General features: G+C 35.1%; 1 protein-coding gene across 1 annotated transcript in view; it reads right to left on the minus strand.

Moving 5' to 3' along the window:
• The window catches only part of CNTN6 (contactin 6), a 281470-nt gene that overhangs the window by 214764 nt on the left and 44547 nt on the right, over positions 1-22159 (minus strand). The window contains exon 2 of the mRNA XM_057705739.1: positions 16653-16788. Coding sequence (XP_057561722.1) covers positions 16653-16707 — 55 coding nt within the window. The 5' untranslated portion in view covers positions 16708-16788. The remainder of the gene's footprint in view (positions 1-16652; positions 16789-22159) is intronic.

Consider the following 22159-nt stretch of genomic DNA (forward strand, 5'->3'; position numbering starts at 1 on the left):
AAGATGGGTAAGAGTCCCCAGGTCAGAAGACTCAACAGCTATAGTAGGTTTGGTATGAAATCGGAGGTTGAAGCATTACTGGAAGGCAGACTGTAGCTAATCGTTGCTTAACTTTAGGAGAGTTCTTAAGAGTATGCACAAGTCATTCCCAACTGAGGGCATTTTTGATCCCCAGTGGACTTTTTGAGTCTGGAGACATTTTTTGATTGTCATGACTTGGGTGGGTGTTGCTAATGACATCTAGGGGGTAGAAGACAAGGATGCCACTAAACGTTCTGCAATGCACAGGTCAGTTCTGTACAGCAAAGACCTATCTAGCTCCAGTTCTGATTAGTTAGCAATAGTTTGAGGTTAAGAAACTCTGGTTTACAAAGTTTCCAAATAGGAGATTAAGTGATTCTGTAGCCAAAATTTTGAAGAAAAATTTTAGATTATTTTTTCTGTATTTTCACAGTTCCTCCCATGTCTTTCTGGCACCTATAATTGTTCCTTTATTTAAATTTTGGGTTCAATCTGTGGTCATAATAACCCAGGTATTCACTTAGGGTAATTGAGATGGAGTATGTCCCCCTATTCATTTTCACTTTGGATGTTTGATTCAGTGGGAAGTAGGAAGTAGCCATCCGAAGCCCAGGAAACAAAGAAAGACAAAGTACATTTCCCAGGTGACTGAATTTTAAGATCTGATCATTAGAGTTACAAATGCAATCTAGCAGTGAGTGGTGTTGGCTATTGCTGCTACTTCAACTGTTAGTATTAACCCAACTCTTAGCATTGCCCTTACCATGATCCCACTAGTTAGCATTTACTGAGCAATGTGCTAATTAATCACTTTGCATTTCTGCATATCTATACAAATGAGTAGTGAAATGTAAAACTCACTTGATTAACTAGGTGTTAAACCTATTGTAAAGTGAAGAGAAGAAACTGAGAAAGGTATGAAACTTGGCAGGAATAACTCATCTACTTAGAGGGGAGAAATAGGTTTGGTACGCAGGTATATCCTTCTCCAAAGCCCATGTTGTTAGATAGTAACATAGCAGTGTATCTGAGGAAGGACTAAGGAAAGGAGGAAAGCATTGGAAAGCTCTTAGGGTATGTAAGTTTGACATTATTTGATTCTCTGTGTTGCTTATGCTAAGACTTGGATAACATAAGTGATACAGAAAGGAAATATTTTGAGTTTTATACAAATGTTTTAAGTTTCACTTTGGTTATTATGCTCTGTGCTAAGATCTCAATGTGTCTCTTCCTGGGATATCAAATTCTTGAAATCAAAGGGCTGTAGAGATCAAGTGTTTCCATTCCCAAGGAAGTTTGCAATTTAAATAGACATTCTGGGTTTTAGAGTCAGTTCTGCTACTTTTCATATTTTTGGTGTTAGGACTGCATTAGCCCCTTTTTTTGTCCATATAATGGAGAGAACAGAATTTTTCCTTTCTACCTCATAATTTTTAATGATAGTAAAATTAAAGAGCTTTGACTAGTGCATGAAGGTATTACAAGTACTCTTTTCTAATAAAACTTAAGATGACTATAACTTATGTCATATATATATATATATATATATATATATATATATATATAAAAAACTCAAGAGTTCTAAGAAAATACACGAAAGAGTTAAGTATTCGATTATTTATCAAAGTCAGAATTCTTGGTGGTGTTTGGCAATTTAGAATGGTCAAGGTCTATCAAATAAAGTGGAAAGTTTGGGTCAATTATCTGTTTAGTTCAGTGGGGAAAATGCCTCAGCTTCTCAAGTCATCTGTTTAACTAGCAAAACTTTTAAAATCTATTAATTTTTTATTTCAAAAATAATATAAACCCACTGAAGTATTTAGAAAAGTACAAAGAGGAAATAAAATTCACTGAAATCCTACTACTCAGAATTACTTTTCCAATTCAGCTCTGAAACTTGACCATACAGTTTCTTTATATTATTTTTAGCCTCTCGTTAAATATGGTCTATGCTAAAGAAATATGAATAATTCTCATCATTATCTGCAGCATCCCCGACGAGCTAAATATCCAGTCAAAATCTGGATCATCACATAAGCACTGAGGATTAAAGTTGGACGTGGACAGAATACAGTGAGTTGAGAGTGTGATTTCTAAATTCAATCTGTGCTAAAATATACCTTCTGTTACTTATCTGCCATGTTTCCTTGAGCAAGTCATTTAGCTTCTACAACTTTGATTTCCTCATCTCCGAAATGGGAATAGTAACAATGCATGCCTTATTGTATGGTAATAGGTAAAGAGCTAGCAGGATATTTGTCAGCTTATAAATAGAAATACCTGTTGCAAATATTATTATTAGTGTGTCCTTGCAGAATTGAGTGTATGTGAGACTTGCACTCAATTTGACCAGCACAAAGCGTCTTTAAAGAAGAAAAGCAGGGAAAAAAAATTTCAGAGATTCACTGGGGTCCCGAAGAGGCTTCAATACAAAGTCAAGAAGAATCTACTTGGTTCTGCAGCAAAGGGACAGCACGTGAGGGCTTCGATCAGAGCAGAAGGAACTATAGTTCAAAATGGGAAACATGAAAGTATTGTGAACCATCTCTTATTGGCATAACGAGGAGAAGGGTGTGGTTGATAGTGAAAACAAGATGATTGCAGAGATTCCTGCAGCAGCCAAGGTGAGAGGTAAAGAGAATGGAAAACAGTAATGGGAGTGGGAATGGGGGAACCAATGGCCTCATCTCATTAAAGTACCAGCTTGTTTCAGTGGAACAAACACTAGAGTATGAGCACCCGGTTTGTGTTCAGTTCCTTCATGCCACAAATAATCATGGGCCGGCGTGTAACTCTGCCCTTCCAGTAACCTTAGGAGAAATCATGAGCAGTAAAGAAGATGATGTGTGAAAATATCCTGTATTCCTTATAGCATGGTATATATTGCCATTAAAAAGTGACATTCCAGTACCGTTATTACAGCTTGATACCCTCCCACACTTATTTGCATTTTTCTTTCTTTGGATGAAAGCACTAAAAATCATGCCCAAATCAACAGTAAGGCAACCCAGAGGCACAGTGATTTAAAGTATTCTCAGCCCTTAGTTCCTGAGTGTGAAATAGTGGGAAATAGTTCTCTCGTTCTAAAGCATGGAACTTGGGGAAACAGGGCCAAGGCTGGCTTTTTGCGATAAAGAAAGGTTTAAAAGAGGTTAAGGCAGTTAAGTAGAGACTGCTACCTGAGAACTAAATGGTATGGGAGAATAATAGGTTTCCATACACAGAAGCTGAGATAAAAATATCAATACTCTGAGAATTGTGCTTTGATACTGTTTGCAGAGGATTTATTCACTATACCAGTCACACTGTATGTGGAAAATCTAAGTTCCCTGAGAACCTCAACATTCATCAGACATCACGGGGGAAACCACATTATAGTGATTTGGATATTGTTCCCCCATCAGGCATGACAGGTTCAGTCAGAAAAGCCAACTCACTATGGATAATACAGTATAGAGGATTTATTTCAGGACAGAGATCCTGTACAACTGTAAGAGAAACTGACATATTAAGGGTCCAAAAGTGGGAATTGAAGGATCACAGTAATGTCGTCAACAAGCCCTCTTGGGCACCAGGAGGGTAAGTCAGATATTGCAGGTGGATCTGAAAAGGTTGCAGGTCCAGCTGCCAGAGTGGACATGAAGAGATCTTTATGTGGACTGTCATCTCTGAAACTGGGAGTGGGCCTGGGGTCACTCTTGGTCAGCAGTGCCAGCAGTTGGGACAAAAGCTGGATATGAGGAAGGAGGGACACGCTCTCAGCTTCTCAGCATCTCTCTCCCACCACAGTGACTTACATGTGGCTTTCAGAGAACCTTGTCATTTCCACCTTCCAAATCTCACCCAATTTCCTTTTTAATCGACTCCAGTCCAGAACCATACAGGGAAGGGAAATTTAGTTTTGGCTAAGCCAAGCTTGTTGGTCCTTCTTATCTCTGGATTCGGAATTCTCCTGATCATCACTCAGTTTTCTAAAGAAAATAAGCAAGAATCCAAGGACTGTAGATTGGCTAAATGTTTACCTTCTTAACACATCAGCTGCTAAACATGTGTTTCAGGCTTGTCTGTTCACATTAATAGTTTGTTTGGAGTGTCTGAGTGTCTCACTGAATTAACCAATTGACCACATTGACAGACAGGCAGACTAATCAATGAGCTCTGAAAGCTGGAACTTGAGTATAACACAACCTTAGCCATGGAACTGTAGCATTCAACAACTTGACAACAGCAGTAAAGTTTAAAAACCATTACGCATCTGTGACTAAATTCCATCAGTGATGCTCTTGAAAATAATTTCAAAATAACAATCAGAAAATGTTTGATGAAAGAACAGCACAGAGCAATTCACTCATAATTACCCAAGGGGATAGCATGAGATGGATAAATACAATTCATAGATGAGTCCCCAAGTGTCTTTTAGCTAAAAGAAGCGATGTTGTCCTTGGATGTTATATCAAAAAATAGTAAAATTGGGCAATGCTTTTCATCTTAAAATCATTGAATATCAGGACTGGAAATGTTGTGATCGTCTGCTGATACAGAGATTATAAACTCTAATGTTATCAAGGACCAAATCAAAAATAAGATGAGAGGCCAGTCTGCAGGCATAGATGATTGTCCCTGGACCCATTTTTCTTCAACATCTCATTTCTTTTCGATTCCTACACCCTCATTTGAAGTGATTTTGGGGTTGTAAAAATATAGGCAATGAGCAGGTGCAAAGGGGCAGAATGTCCAGCCAGGAAGTAAACAGAAAAACCTGGCAGTTGAATAGAAGATGATTTTTCTGGACCCACTTCTCTGAGCAGCCCATCTGCATCATCAGTCCTCACAAGCTTTGGACTCTGGAAATGTGTTCTCAAACACAAAGCATGATCCAGCTTCCACAAATATTTTATCACACAACAAATCATTTGGCAAATTGTCAACTTCTATTTAAGAGAGTCTCTCAGTCTGGATAAGCAAAAGAAGTGTATTGCCATGAACTTAGATGTATTAAATTATACCTATGGGCTTGGATTCAGTTAGAAATGCTACGTAAAAAGTACAAAGTAAAAGGACAATGGCAATTATTAAGAGATGCTGTAGCCACCCAGTAGATTTCAATCATTTGCTCCCAGAAAATACTCCTCCCTCAATTATTGGTGATTCTGAATAAGACTTCTGTGAAGAGCATGAGGGGTTGCACGCCCCCCCCCCCCCACCGCCTCCAGCTGTACTATTGTGGCTGTGTAAAGCTCTTATCACAAATGTAGCAGTTCTGTGTTCTTTGATATAAGTACTTTCTATTAATTCCTGGGCAGGCAAATACAGGTAAAACACACAAACTAAAACAAACAAAGCTTCCTGCTCTTTTTTGAAATAAGTTGACATTGTTTCCGGGCTCAGGGTTGAAAACTGATTATAGAGCTAGTCAGAACATTCGGAGAGAGTTTTTTTTTATTCAAATGTTGGTTTAATTCTATATACCAAATTTTTCCACTGTGAGTTTCTGGCAAAGTGAGCAGACAACACCTGTTGTTAGCTGCAAGTTTTAGGAAATGTAAGTTTGATTTTTTTAATTATAAGGAGGGAAAGAAACCCTCTTCATCTCTTTTTCTGGTAACCTAGTAGGTACATTTTCAGACTGAGTTTTTTTTTTTTTAACATAGTCAAAATCTGTTATCTTTGTTCCTGAAATTAGCACTAATTCTGCCAACAAAATATCAAAATCTAAATTAATGCTAAAAGAAACAAAAACAATTACAATATCAACTCTCTCCCTCTCTGTGGAAAGTTGATATTTAATATTTAATATATTGATATATATTCAATATATGATATATATATTATATCTTATATATTCAGGAATTTTGTAAGCAAGTTATTAAACACAGCCATTACTGAAAGTTAAGTTGTGTCATCTTAAAAGTAAAAGAATTATATTAAAAAGTAATAAATACCCAAAACTCATTACTTCCTAATTGCTTTAGTATATTTTACTATCATTTATGGTCTTCAGGTGGTTTACATGTTATATATATTCCTGAGGTCACCATGACCTGGGTCTCTAATAAGTCTATAAACATGTAATAAGTCTTCCACTAAAAGAAAAAGCTAAAAATTTTTTTAAATGGTTAAATGAAGCAGCACACTAGCAGGCGTTTAACAACCACCTCTCCGAAGAAAATTTGTTTACACATATGTATGTGTTTGTATATCTGTATATGTGTTTGCATGTATATATGTATACATATAGATGTTTATTATCAATGTTATCAGTATGATGAATGTTAGCAGACAATTTAAATATAATAATAAGATGTACAATACTCTTTGTTATAAATTCCATAAAGTCAGTTTATTCTCACAGAAGGCTTTTGTTAAGTTTCACTAAATGCATATACCCCTAGCCAATCTCTTGCAATTCAACAATGACTTAACAGTTGGAGTTGCATTCCAATCCAGTAACTCTATTCCAGGTTACTGTCTTTAAATCTGATATGTTACATAATCTTAAACAATTTCTTACCCTCATACAAATTATTTCATTACTGAAAACTCTTTCAGCATTAGCACTAAATCAAGCCCTGATTTGTAGCATTTGCCAGTTTCTATGGTATAAATACTCCTGTGGTTGATTTCAAGCTAACATGATATCACCATGAATGAGGATTTGGGAAGAGAGATATAGTAGTTCTTCATGATACAGTATTTCCACCATACAGGTACTATACATATAAACCACTTCAAGACCATAAATAATGGTAAAATGTACTAAAACAATTAGGAAGTAATGAGTTTTGAATATTTATTACTTTTTAATATAATTCTTTTAATTTTAAGATGACATAATTTAACTTTCAATAATGGCTGTGTTTAATAACTTGCTTACAAAATTCCTGAAAGTAGCACTCAGCTCTCAAGAGCTGCCACAAGTCACTTGCAGCACATTCTTGGTTAAATAAATTATTAACCAATATAAATGCTATAGATAAGTTCTGTATTGCATATAATTTACATATAAAATGTAAGCCTAATCTGTGTGATTAGAAGTCAGATAGTGGTTATCCTTTTCTGTCTTGCTGTGATTGGCGGGTCTTCTAGGATGACAGCCTTGGTCTGCATCATGACTTAAGTGCTGGTTACACTAGGAGGGTTCGATTTGTGAAAATTCATTGAGGTGATATTCATACTCAATCCCAGTAACCAAACTGAGCATGATTAAATCTGAATGGCTGAGGGTGGCCCCTAGGCACAGTATTCTGAAAGGTCCTCACATGATTCCAGTGTGAAATTTGAGAACCAGAATTTTTCCTTATAGTTAAATTGATCTGTCAATTCACACTAGTTTAAAATATACTAATGTGTTTATTTAAAAAAAAAAGAAGGGAATGAAATAAATGATAATATATTGCAAAAAAATCATATAATTAGGAGGTATTTTGAATAAAATCTAGCTCCCTATCATGACTTAGGAGGCCCTGGGTAGTTTAGCCTCTCCCTCTCTGTCCAGCCTGCTAGTTTTCTCTGATTCTAATTCAGTGTAGCCACATGAGCAAAACAAAGTGAAACCAGCAGAGAAAATATCCAGACAACCTGCAGAATCCCCCCCAAAAATAGTGAATTGTTGTTTTAAAGCACTAATTTGGGGGTGGGTATTTACACAGCCACAGGTAACTGATACATATATCTACAATTCTAAACAATATCTGTAGGATTGAAAAGTGTTCTTAAGATTTGCATATATTTTAATGGAATGAGATGCATTAAATCTATTTTCCCCCAATTTTACCTACTTTTGCATTAATCATGGTTTTAAAAATGTGACTGCATTTCTACCCCCAATTCCTCTGTTATTCTCAAGCATTGAGAATTTCTGTAAGTAGAGATGGTTTTCTGTTTCCCTGTCAACTCCTCCACTTAGGACGCATCCTTTTTTATCTTTAAAATACATGGTCTCCAAAGTGAGATGTTTTGCACCTATAGAGTATACAAGATGACTATTGATGGTGAGGGAAGAAAATGTTAGAAATTCTATACCTGTCCATTTTGTCTAATACTTTTAACTTTTATTTTTGGTGTTTTATAATTTATATAACATAGATATAGATATGTTGGGTTTATATGTTTATAACTACTACTTCTTTATTTTCTGGTCATAGAATTTTGGAGACTGTCTCTAAATCATGCCACACGGAGCAGAAGCTAGCCTCTCTACACAATGGACACCAGCTTGAAAAAGCCAACTGTTATATAAATTTGAGTTTATGTTGAGAAGACAAATCTGGAATAAATACTGAACACAATTTTTATCTGAGTATTATATTCTCATCATAAACTCTGCCATTTTCTAGCCCTGTTGTCCTCAGTAAGTCTTGTTCCTCTGAATTTCAATTTCTCCAGCTATAGAAGAGAGATAATAATCCTTCCTCTGCCTACTTTTAAGTACAGATGAAACACTGCACATAAAATAGTTTATAAACTATAAAGCACTAGGTATAAGGTATAATTAATCAAATATTAAAGGTTAGTCTTTCTTTTCCCTGTAGAACTAGGCATTCCATGATTATTAACTTATTTTTGACAAGAGGAAATATATATTTCTCAGAATGAGTATATATTTGAGCAAAAATGACCTCTTCTAAGCAAAGTGTGTGGAAATGATAAAATTCCTCTTAAAAGTTAAAGAGAAAAGGGAATTATGGGTTGCTTAGAGGATTATTTAGAGCAGAGGTCACGTTTGAACTGGGCTGAAAAAGATTGGATTTGCCTTCAGTTAGGAGGAAATTGAGCTGAAGAGACAATGCAGGTGGAGACAATCATATGAGGAAAGACGGGAATAAAAAAAGAAAAACTACGGAGATCTCCCTAGTAGCACCGTCTGACTTAAGTGAAGGATACATGAAGGAGAGCAGGGGAAGACATGGCTCGTGACATAGGTGGAATTGAATTAATTGGAGAACTTTCAATATTTATTGAAGGAAATTGAATTTGAATGCTTGATTAGACAGTTTGAACTTCATAGGAAATGGGATCTTTGAAGGTCTTGACATAGAATAATGACAAAATCATCTGTGCTTTATGAAGACTGTCTGCACAGGAGTCTGTGTCAGTAAGCTATGTCTTGGAAAGGATGTAGAGGATGCTGTGAAATAAGGAGCAGTCTTAGGAGGCTACTATAAAAGTCTTGGGCAGAGTAATGGGGGATTGGCTTGACTGATGACCCTCAAAGTGAAAAAGGAATGAACAAATACATCCTGAGGTAAAATGCAGCACAAATGTTTTAAATGCTTAGATTATTTATGACACAGTATCAATGGGTATCTGCTACCCAATAATATTAAAATAGCAATGGCTCTGTGTTCAACATGCTACTTCCTGAACAAACAACACTAACATGATGCCTGCATAGGTCAAGTGTGTCTGAACAAACTGTGTTAGCTTTACAAATTAGGACTAGCTTCATGTGTTCATTTTATATCATGATTTGTTTTAAAAGCAAAAAAGCACCTATCTGAGACTAAATTACAGGTTGTGATTAAAATGCTTATGACTAAAAGTAGATTCTAATAGTATCTAATAAAATTCTAAAAGTGTTTGGGAATGTCTGATTACACCTAAGTAGTCTTAGGGGTTTATGTTGAGAGGTCATTTATTCACTTACTTTAAAATATTGATTGAGTGCTTACTATGTGTCAGGCAGTGTTCTAGGCATGAAAGATGCAGTCATGTATACAACTGGAAATAGTTTTTATCTACGTAGAGCTTATATTCTACTAGATGTAGAAGGAAATTGGACAGGTAATAAATAAGCTAATTTCAGACAATAAAAAGTGCACTGAAGACAGTAAAAAAGATTGATAAGAGTAGGGCCAGTGGTGGGACTAGGTGCTGACTTCCTGCACAGGGTTCTAAGGGAAGGTCGTTCTATGGAGGTGAGTATCTGAGATGGGTATAATGGAAAGAGCCAGCCGTAGAAAGACTTGGAGAAGAGTATTCTGAGCAGCTCAACAGCAAGTGCAGAGGCCTTGAGTAAGGAACAATTTTGATATTTCTGGGAGCCTAAGAAAGAATTATGGCTCCAATATGATGGACAAATGGGGAGTTTAGTACAAGTTGAGATGGAAGGAATTGGCAAAAGTAAGATTGTCTGGTGTTATGGTAAAGAGTTTGCTTTTAAATCTCAGGAGAGTTTTAGGTAGAAAAAAAATACCTCTATCAATCCCCCTATGTTATTTTCAATTTGTGGCATAACTATTTATGGTACCCCTAAAATTAAAAAAAATTACAGGATGTTATCGCCTCCATAGAAAACTTGACCCTCTTCTTTAAAGACTTCAAGTTAAAAACACAATCCCCCACATTCCTTTCTAGTAAGGGTCTACATTCCCTATAGAATATTTTGTCTACATAACAATCATTTCCTTCCAATGCTGACAAAACAGATTTTTTTTAATACATTGTTATCAGTCTTAAAAAGCAATTTCATTTAGGGTTAAGAATCAATTACTTTTGAAAAAGATTTGATAATCATACAGCTGCCTTTATCAGCAGGCATTGCATAAAAATGGGGTTTTCAGCATTTCTAAATTGGACCATCTCTATTAGAAATTGCAAAGACGTCACTTGACTTAAAAATATAGCCTGGTGCTCCATTCCTAAAGGCGCTATTATGCTAACAATAAATCTGAACAAGACCGTAGGCAGAGTGTGGGTGGTGATGTACTCAATATTCATCACACTCTGACCCAAAGGAATATCCATTATGTGCTTCTGGGATCCTTGAGCAAAGCAGGTTTATTACACCTGCCAATTTTCATGGATTTGCTGTGTGATACATTGTCTTCTTTGAAGAAATCTTCGTCACAGTGCATATTTCCATTCTTGTGGCTTTCTTCCTTGGGTAGTTCAGTTACTCTGGTTCTCAATTCAATAGAAACTGTGTTTGAAATAGAGTAAAATTCAAGCCATCATACATACTTTTCAATGTCCCCTTATCACAGACCCCTGATTGTATTTAGAAGAATGTACACTTTCTCCAGATTCACGTTAAGACTACTCCCTTTGTAAAATAGCATGCTATGCAAAAACGCTGAAAAAACAGTTTTTTTTTTTCTTGATTGGTATAATCCTCAGAAACAACTTGATTCAAGTTTTAAGAATCATTTACTCTGGAAAAAGTTTTGAAAATAATATAACCACACTTATCAGTAGACATTACGTAAAAATAGCGGCATGAACAACATCTTATAATTTTAGTCTCAGTTTATTCCTCAAGAGTGGGAGAAAGTGGTTCATTAGGCCCTGATGACATAATACAATAGTTGAATGCCTATAGGAGGCCTTTAATCCTGCTCTGCCAATAAATGTGAGTAGCTTCCTGTTCACTTCCTTGAATTATTCAGTTTCTCTCTGAAAAAACTGTCTCATACTGCATAGCAGTACTTCTTCAGGACTAACCAAAAAGATGTTCAGCCCATAGTTTTACAAGATATGGACAAAAGTGGCCACATAAAAACAAATACAAACGGTACACAGATGAGCCACATGCATGTATGAACCAAATAGGTTGTTTAAAAAACTACCATTTAAGCTATAATATCTCCTTAAAGTAACAAAGTTAAAAGAGAATTTATTAGGCAGAAATTCTTAAGATGATATAAGTAAATCCCTTATAACTAGTGATGTTTGCTATTTCTTATTAGGTTTGAGTCTCAAATACCAGTCATTTGACCTTCACTGACACTGTTCTTAAGGACTGCAGAGTTTTTACTAGGTCCTGACTTTAAAATTGTACTATCTCTAAGCCTGGATAACTCATAACATATACAGCACAAAATTTATCTGATTATCACTTTACCCTACTAATCAAGTATTTAATATTGTAAGAAATATCAAGTTCTTAAAGGTTTGAACTTACATTTTGAAATCTGTATATCATGTATAAAATTTTATATGAAAATCATAGAAAGATGAAAGATTTAAATGAGTAATAACATCTAGTACATTCTGAGCCTTTTATTCATTGTTGGAAAATTTAACACTTAACCACATCAGTAAACTTTTGGTTCTCATACATAGGACATTCTAGCATCAACAAAATCTGATCCTACATGATTTTTCAGCTTCTGCTATATCCTACAGATTTGTTGCAGCCACTTCATTTACTATTTATTTAAGAATAAAATATTTCTTCATGAAAACTTCCCGTATATTGGCTAAAAGGAAAAAAATAGAGTTGTAAGTTTTCTTCCATTTATCAGTGTGGGTCTCCAGTTATCCCATTAATGTTTTTGTTTTTTCTGACCCTGAGGGGTGTAGATGGTTCAGTAATTTGGGGGCTAAAAATCAACCTTCTGAGTCTATATTAAACCTCTGATGCTTTTTATCCTTCCAGGAATGCCTTTTCTCCATTTCTTTGTTTGCTCTGTTCTTCATTCTTAGCAGGGAGTAGGCATTTATCCCAAGTGGAGTTGTATTTCTAATCTAACTTCTTCACTAATCTTCACTAATTTACATTAAAAACAATATTTTAACCTGTATTGGACAAGATTCATTGCATCACAAGGGACAGAATTTCAACGGAAATTAGCCTAAAATAGGAAAAGGGTGTCTTATTGGTTTATATTACTTAAAGTTGTTGCAAAGGTAAAGTTAAGAGATTGTGCCTTTCTTCCCTTAGATTGTCCTGCCTCAGTGTGAATTTCATTTCCAGGCCAACTGTTCCTTCATAGCAGTCCCTGGTACATCTTTATACTAACTAGAACAGCACAAATGCAGTGTCTTTCCATTATTTTATTTTAGTAAAAGCCCAGGGATTTGTTCAGGTATAATATATCCTGAACCAAGTAATATGGTGACAAAAGACGGAATATGCCAGTTGGCTGATGGTGAGGTTATACCATTCTCACTCAAACTACAAAGACTGATAGGAAAGAGTGGCTTCCCAATAAAAATCAAATATTTTTATCAGAGGAAGTGGAAACGGATTGAGGGTTGACAAAAACAGGGTTGATATAAACAGCAGATGCCCTCTTAGAACATTTCTGTGTTATATGCTCCCAACTATGTTATTCAAATAGCAAGTTGTACTTTCTCTATTGCAATTATTGACTTACTTGCTGGTTTCCATTTTTAGGCTGAAGAGGACAGGGACCATGGCCCTCTTGTCGGTGAAGGTCAACATCTAGCTCAGTGCCTGGTACATCTAAGGTACTGAAACTATCTGTTGAATTGAATGGAACTGCTTTTATTGAATTTATTTTATAAATATTTACAAACTACCTGCTAGGTGATGGAGAAACAGCAGGGAATAAAACAGAGAGAAATCTCTGCTTTCATAAAGTTTACATTCAGATAGGGCAGTTTGAAACTTTCAAATGTTACTAGAATTTCATCTCTAAAATTTTATAACAATAGCATCATGACATAGGGGCAATCATATAGGGATCGACCGAAACAGTTGTTCCTCAGAAGAAATTATATAATAATTATTTCTACTTGATGGTGATCCAAATAAGACCAATAAAATTGAATCTAATTCATTCATTCATTTAACAAGTATTTACTGAATCCCTACTGAATGCCAGGAAGATACACTCCCAATTCTCCTGGAGCTTAAAGGTTAGTGAGGAAAAAGCATATTGTATTAGTTTCCTATAGCTTCTCTAAAATTACAACTTGATGGCTTAGAACAACATGCGTTTATTTTCTCATAGTTCTTGAAGTCCAAAGTCAAAGATGGGTTTCAGAGGGTGGAAACCAATGTATCCACAGGGCCACACTCCCTACAAAGGAGAAAACATCTGTTTCCTTGTCTTTTCTAGCTTCTAGAGCTTCATTTCTCTCAGTTCTTGACTCATGGTCCCTTCCTATATACTTAAGGTCAGCAGCATATCATCTTCAAATCTTTCTCCTCTTTTATCATATTGCCTTCTGCTCTGTGCCAGATCCGCCTTTGACACCCTGTTACAAGGGCATTTGTGATTTCCCACTCAGTTTTTCCAGGATAATCTATCCATCTCAAGATCTTTAAGTTAATCACATCTGCAAAATCCATTTTGCTACTTAATGTAAAAGTCACAAGTTCCAGATATTACATCCTAGATATCCTTGGGGGCAATTATTTAGCCTACCACACACATTAATGAAATAATTAAAAAGTATATAATTAGCAGTCATGCTTCTTAATTAAATGGTTTTCTCATAATATTTAAAATTGCTAAAATAGTACAATAGAACTTTTAAATATCCATAATTTCAAAAATGTTCCAGAACTATAATGTATGTCTGGATAGATTATTGTTCATGGCAAAAGCTTAAAGGCCAATGTTCATAGTAAAGGAGTTAGAGGAAGTAAAGTTAATTAAAAAAAATACAAAAAAAACAGGAGAAGAGGTCAGGGCAAAATTTAAAATTTTAATTTAGAGTATGGAGAGATTTAAAATGTCAGGATTTTCAAAATATTGGAACAGTGCAAATAGGAAGTAAAAAACACATCATCGTGAAAGATTTGCTGGCCTTTCAGAATGAATCAAAGGTAAGTTTTAGAAAAACAAAGAAGATATTGTATGTATGCATAGAAATAGCATTATACCATTAGAGCATCTAATTTCTAAACTAGCATAGCATCTGCAAGTAGGGAGACACACCATGAAATCTCTAAAAAAACAAACAGATTTAAAGCAATGCTCTCTTGTGTATATCATTATTAACATCCTTACCTTTGGGGCAATGTTTAGCTCAGATTATCTTATTTAAATAGCTATAGTTTAAAAAAAAGATCCAATCTGTTCTTTCACAAGAAAATTGTACACCAAGGATATATGATTATTTTTCCCTTTAGGATAAAGCAAAAGGACATGTTGAATCACATCCAGTTTGGATAAATAAAAGTTAACAAAAGAACTGGAGAATTTCTCAGATCTGATATGTGCTCTGAGAATAATAATTTATTTTAATTTAACATAAAAGGTCTGTGCTGATTCAATATAGATATTTAAAGGGCAAAATGTTAATGTTAAATTTTGACAGGAAGCTAAAACTTGAGGGTGGAATATAATTTTTATTCACATATGTATAATTCGGGGGTACCTTGATGACTCTTTTTTTTTTTCCATCTATTACAAAAAATGTATTTAACTCTGACTCTTTGTTATCGAGTTAGAAGTGACAGGAATCAAAATAATGTATTAACTTTGAGGGAATATGACTATAGCACTTCTAGCCGCTGGATTCTCTAGTAGTAAAAATACCTTTATTTACATGGTTTTCTAATTCTAATGGTTGCTTTCTGTATATTTTAGTCTTCTCATAGCTTTGAAGATTAGCATATCTTTCCACTTCTTAGAATTGTTATTAAATATGTGTCTCTTACAATTACTGTGTTTCTGGCTTGTAAGTTACTGTGTTTGTTCCTGTGTTTCTCCTAATATATTAGGGCTTTGTTATGAATATATGAAACTTCAGTAGTACCCACTACCACAATTGATGGGACGCCGTATGTTGTGCCAGAAGAGATACTCTGACAGTCAGAGTGGCCAAACAATGTCCATGCTCTGTGGCAACTCACACAGGTAAGCTTGAAAATTCAGAATAGAATTCTGTGTTCTTAACAGACCATGGTTGATTGTTTATAGAAACAGCCACTATTATCCCCTTTACTGTTTCCATGCTCCTTTACAGTATAACTTTATGGCTTTTCTGTCAAGAGATGGAGTATATTTTCATATGCCTTGAATCTGGACTGACTGTGTGACTTGGAACGTTTAAAAGAATGCAGCAGAAATGATATTATGTCAGTTTCGAGCCTTGACATTAAAAAATCTTGCATACTTCTGATTTCTCTTGGAACTCTGAGCAGGCACTATGTGAAGGAGCCGAGACTCACGGAGAATGAAAGCACCTCTGGCCCAGGGCAGACACAGCCCAGTGATCTCAGCTGAGAACATCCTAGACTAGCCAGATCCCAGATGACCCAGTAGCAAACTACAGATATAAAGTACTCAGGCAAAATCAAAAGAATATCTCAGTTGAGCCCATTTAAAATTGCCAGCCTGTAGACTTGTCAACTAAATACATGGTAATTTGTTATTTTAATTCACTCAGATTTGGGATGGTTTGTTACATTGCAAAAGCTCACTGATTCACAGACTTAATATATTTACATTAAATGGAGGAATGTATCATTGAAATGGAAAGAAAAAAATTTTCTAAGTCATTCTACTTCTGATGTGACATTTTTACATTACTTTTTCTTCTATACCAGTATAAAATTTTATCCATGCCAAATTCTAAATTTTAGGGAAAATATGTATTTATATTTTAATTTTTAAAGACCACTGTAAGGAAAATAAAAAAGAAACATTCTTCATTGCTTATTGATGCCAAAAATTACTTGATCACATTTTGACTATAAAAATTTCATATTTGACAATTTATGATTGAAATAATCTTAGTTCTGTTTAAAAATGGCACTTGATTTTTTTTTAAGGATTAAACTCTTTATATTAGCCATAGAGATTATCTTCAAAATTTTATCAGCCATTTACATAACATAAATATTATGTATTTGAAAATTGCTTCACCTGTAGAAAAAAATAAAATGTCAGTAGATTACCAATCAAAACTCATAATAATAGAACACTTACCTTCACAAGTATTTATGAGGGGCAGCAGAATTACCAGTTTCCATAGCAACCTCATTTCCACTTTCTAAGGTCAAAATTTCTCCCATACAATCAGCCGGAAAGAAAGTGTCTATCTTCGAGTCAGTATCTCAAGGGTCTGAAAGAAAAAAATTGTCATGAAATGACAAATATACAAAAATGCATATTCTAAAATATTTATGAAATGTTCCATTTTCATTCACATTAATATTAAAATATTAACCTAAATAAAGCAACCTAAAGGTCTACTTCTTACATATATGTGTAGTTTGCAAAGTTTCCATAATTTCATCTTATATCCCTATAGTTTCAATTCGTACCTTAGATATACATGTCATTTGCTATAACATTTGCTGTAGTAGTTAATGGACTGGAGTGCAGTTCAATTAAATGTATTCTATGTGGATTAAAACTTTCATGAGTATAATTTTAAATTCGGTTCTTTTTGAAATGTTAGAGAGACTTAAAAACATGTTAAATCAACTCCCACTAGTCTGTTGGTAACTTTTATTTTTGATTTTACACCATTAGAAATAAGGTAAAATGTTGCTGTATCTTATATATATTAACAGTGATTTTATACAATTCATGGATTCTTAAGTGTTTTTTTTAAATCAGTATTGTTGAGAATATATTCTTTGGGAAACATTATCTTTCCTAATGTTACTAGAACTGAAATTAATATTGTGCTGCAAAATTTCTGCTGAAAATCAATTTCTGGAAGTATTATCTTTCAAGTGTGAGACATACTTTTCTTATGTGATCACATAATTTTCTCTAATTTATTTTGACATATAACTTTCCAGTGATGAATGAAATAAAGTGTTTGGCCTTTACTCCAAAAGTGAAGTCTAGTAAGCAAAGCTCATAATCTCAAAAAATTATAGGATAAACTCACTTAGGTCACATTTGATAAGATTATTACACATCAAATGATAGGACCGTTTGGAAACTTTTAATTTAGTGGAAATATATTTTCTAGCAGCTTCAGATATCTCTTGGAAGCATGTGGATTTTACGTGTAAATCTATTAAATAATAACATTTTCAACATTTCCTGATATATTTTTAAATTGTAAAAATCTTTAATTTCTTTCTGTTACCAGTTACTTCAACTTAAATCCAAAACATTGACCATAGTCAACTTTAAGTCTTTATAAAATCTAAGTTAAATGCTTTCAAATTTAATCAAGGAGTAAAAAATCAAAAAGAAAATAAACAGTATTCAGGTCAATATGCTATGTTGAGTTGACAACAGAAATGCTCTCATATCTTACATTATCTTTCCATTCTCTTTGACACCAAAGGTTCTAAGCTCTTAACACCTTACATTTAAGTGAAATTATACATTATATCCATTAATTAATTTATGCTTTTTCAAGAAATATATATATTTTTTATATTTATTCTCTGCCAGACATTAGGTACTTTGGTGTTAGTAGTGAATCTAACACCCTTCATTTCTACCCTTGAGGTCTTGCCATCTTATGAGAGACACAGATTTTTAAGAAAAACAGCAAAATCAAACATACATATACACACACACACAGTAATAGTTAGGTGTGGTAAATATGGTAATACTTTGAAGAAACAAGTGCAATCTATGAGATCTATGAGGTGGAGTTCAAGTAGTACCTTTGAACTGAGGCTTGAACGATGAGTAGGTTTTAGCCAGGCGAAGAGTGCATGTGCATGAGGTAGAGAGTGTAGGAGAGCAGGAATCAAGATGGGTAAGACGAGGAAGGAGACTACCAACTGTCTAAGCAAAAAGGAGTGAATGTGACAAGGTCCTGAAGCAGGCCTGAGTTTGCGTTGTCAAAGACCTGACAAAGATCCAGTGCTATTCAGAAGGACCGTGACATGAGACAAGGTTGGAGAAGGACAAAGAGGTTAAACTATGCAAGGCCTATGGGCTATGTTGACGAGTATGGATGTTGTACTTTCAAATCATAATGAGGACTTTTAAGCAGGACAGAATCAATTTAATTTACATCATACAAACATCACTGTGGCTGATATGAAGAATGGAAAGGGTGGAGTGAAAAGTAAAAACTTTTAATTACCAACTTATTTGACGGACAATCGTTATTTTTTCCAACCAAGCAATTCTTCCCCCTTCTTGTGTTGAAAGCTCTGTCTTCTTTTTCTTTTTCTTTTTTTTTTTCTTGAGGAGCCACCTCCCTACACCCTTAGTCCATGTAATGAGAGTGAGATTTCCTTCACCTCCTAGCTCCAAGGATGAGGATGTGACATGACAATGTCAACCAGGAATCCATTCCCCTGGCTACAATGTTTTGTAAAAGAATGGACATGTAGCCTAAGCTAAACCAATGACAACAAAGCCAAGACCTTTGTCAGTAATATGAAGACAATCAAGTTGCTAAGATATAAATCTGTTGATCCAATGCAATATAATATTTTGCAAGTCCTATTGACCCAATTTTGAAGGCATGGCTAAAAACTCTCAATTCCCCTTAGCAGACAGTTTGCTGAGTCCCCACCCCGACTTCTTCCCTTATCAGGGTCTGACCCTTCTGGGTTATATTGCGCACAGACCCAATGTCCAGAGGCCTCCAGTTACCGAACAACCAAGAACGGCCCTTCTTCCTAGGACTGATGGAATTATTCAAAATACTCAGTCTTGAGGAAACCTTCACAGCCTAGCTAACCCTACCTCACTTGCCATACATCAGCTGCTCTTTTCTTATCCGTACGTACTTGCCATAGCTAAGTCCCAGCTTGCTGTCGTGCTGTCCCTGGGTACACTTCCTTGCATACCCCTTCTCTCATTTGGATCTGTAGGAAACGAGTTTTGCTATATCCCAGTTTCACATATCGGAGTGATATGTTGTGTTCCTCTATCTAAAGAACCTATACTCATACCTGATATCATGAAATTATAAAACTGGAATTCCCAGATGTGAATGAATAAGACAGAATTTTTGCCTGACCCAGTTTGGGTTGTATTTTCATCTCTTGCAAACCAAATCATCTGACTAGTATATATTCATTTTCCAGCCTGAATTTATCTAAAGTTTTTCTTAAAGACTCCAGAGCAAACTGACATATATACCCATTGAGTCTCGTATTTATCAAAGACTCCATTCCATTGCCAGCATTTTCATACATTATCTTGAAGATAAAACTATATGTAATACTTGCTTATAATACATGGTGTGGTAGGTAATGTAGAGCTCATAGGTATTCAGTAAGTATGTATTTGGTTTGTATTTGACAACCAAACAATCTAGTATTATGAAGAAAAAGACTAAACTGGGAATCTAGAGACATTTCTTCTACGATTGTCTTTCTCTTCACCAGCTTCGTCATCTAGGGTGTTTCGTTTATAATCACAGTGATTGTCAGCTTCCTCCTATGAAAAAGGAAGGGTTTAACCTAGAGATCACCTTCTTCCAGCTCTGAAAATCTAAGATTATTTGATTCAACCTTGTGTATAATTTCATAGCAAATACTGCCCTTTACCATCTGACTGCTTATCAGCATCCCATAATGAGGGCAAAGCCCAGGAGATAGTTTATTTGGCCATGCTCCATAAAGATAGCCTAAATAGCTAATATTTATGCATCAGTTGCCATTTGCAGAAATTCCATTTGTAAAAGTTTAAATTGCCTGAGGAAGGAGAATACACTGGCTCAATGAGAACAATCTAGATAAGAAGAGTCTGGCTATTTACTCACAGCAAAATGGGGTAGAAATATTCAGTAGCTAAAATTTATACTGGGCACTGACACACAAAATAGCCACAGGAATTATTTCTAGATTCCTAGAATCCTAAAAAATGCTTGAGGCAGAATAAAGGAGACCAGATATAAACTTAAAAGGACATCCCGAAGCTCTAAAAAAGTTTCAAAAATGCATCACCCTCACATTGTTTTAGATGAAGTTTATAAACCATGCAATCTTTATATATCATTTTGGCCTGGAGAAGTGGGTGTCTTGGTTCATAAGCCAGCTGCTAAGGTTATTGTTCTATTACTGGACAAGCTTGTCCCCTCCAGACCATATGTGTTTCTTTTTCCTCTCATGGAATTTCTCAGTGCAAAAGGAACAATTTCAAACACTTTAACACAAGAATATGTATAGGTACACAGTCTCTTTCTTGCTATTCCAAAAAAAATTTTTTTTTAATCTCTGAAAGTTGAAATATCTTTGTAAGTTGAGTGGCAAATTTAATTTGATGGTATAATCTGTACTGAATTAATGTGAGGTTGTTTAGTCTGTTTCATCCAACTTAACGTGAATATTTAGGTTTTGCTGCTGAACATAAAGTGTTGGTTGATGGTAGAGCTGTTGCCCACTGAAGGTACTGTCTACATACATGTAAATTTGCACCACACTGACTTTCTAAAGAGTGAAGTAGGGATCAGTAAGCTAAAGTCTGAAGACCAAATTCAGTCTTCTGCCTGTTTTTGTAAATAAAGTTTAGCTGGGACCCAATAAACCTATTTATTTATGTACTGTCTACAGTTGCTTTTGCGCTACAAAGACAGAGTAGAATAGTTATACCAGAGACCACATGGCCTTCAAAACTGAAAATATTTACTGTCCAGCCCTTTATAACTTTAGAGTTTTTGAATGTTCTGTTGCTGATCTCTGGTCTAATGCATTCTAAACTCTAAAAATATTTGGTTGTGAGGATTTCAGGTAAAGGAATGTGGAACTCTATTTCTCTAACCCCATGTATACGTACTCTGCAAGAATTACACATGTTAAGCAGGAAAAAAAGTGGGTCTTGATTTTGAAGTAGCTTCGAACTGTGAGTATCCTGCCTTCATAGGAGCTCTTCTTACCACATGTCCTCTATCAGCATCTGACCCCAGAAGGCAGATGGGAGAAGATTTCAGAGATGATTGCTATAACTGTGAAGTTGTCCCTAAGACAAATTGTTCTTAACCCACAAAACACAAACAGTTCCTTTGTTTGGTTCAAAATAACTTTTTTTTTTTTTTTTTAAGTAGAAAGCCATCACTCAATCTATTTCTTGGCCATAAAACCATTCATCAGTCTATGAATGTGATACGAATGGTTGTAAATCAGGTTAGGAAGTTGAGTATTGGCTAGACTTTAGGCAACAGAGTAATTCTGGGAGATTGTTGCCATGTTAAACTGTGTTGTTCCCAGCAGACATGGGAGACAATGAGTGTTACCACAAGAGAGATGGGATGCATCTCTGCTGTTTATCTTTTACAAAAGAGCTTTCTGACTTCTCTTTGCACTGAGAACTAGCGACATTTGCTTAAACAAAACAGTGAGTGGATGTGCATGTACAGCTTTGTAACAAGCCTTTGAAAGGGGCTCATGAAGGATTCTACTTGGTACCCAATAACTACACTTACAAGCTACAGAGAATGCCTAAGGATAACCTAACACATCACACTGAATGACAGAAGGAAAACATGGAGAGTTATTCTTGTATAACTCAACTTGATGCTCTTTAATATCTGTAGATATACCTATAGGACACCAATT

This window comes from Hippopotamus amphibius, chromosome 13 (assembly GCF_030028045.1).
Source record: "Hippopotamus amphibius kiboko isolate mHipAmp2 chromosome 13, mHipAmp2.hap2, whole genome shotgun sequence".
NCBI lineage: Eukaryota > Metazoa > Chordata > Mammalia > Artiodactyla > Hippopotamidae > Hippopotamus > Hippopotamus amphibius.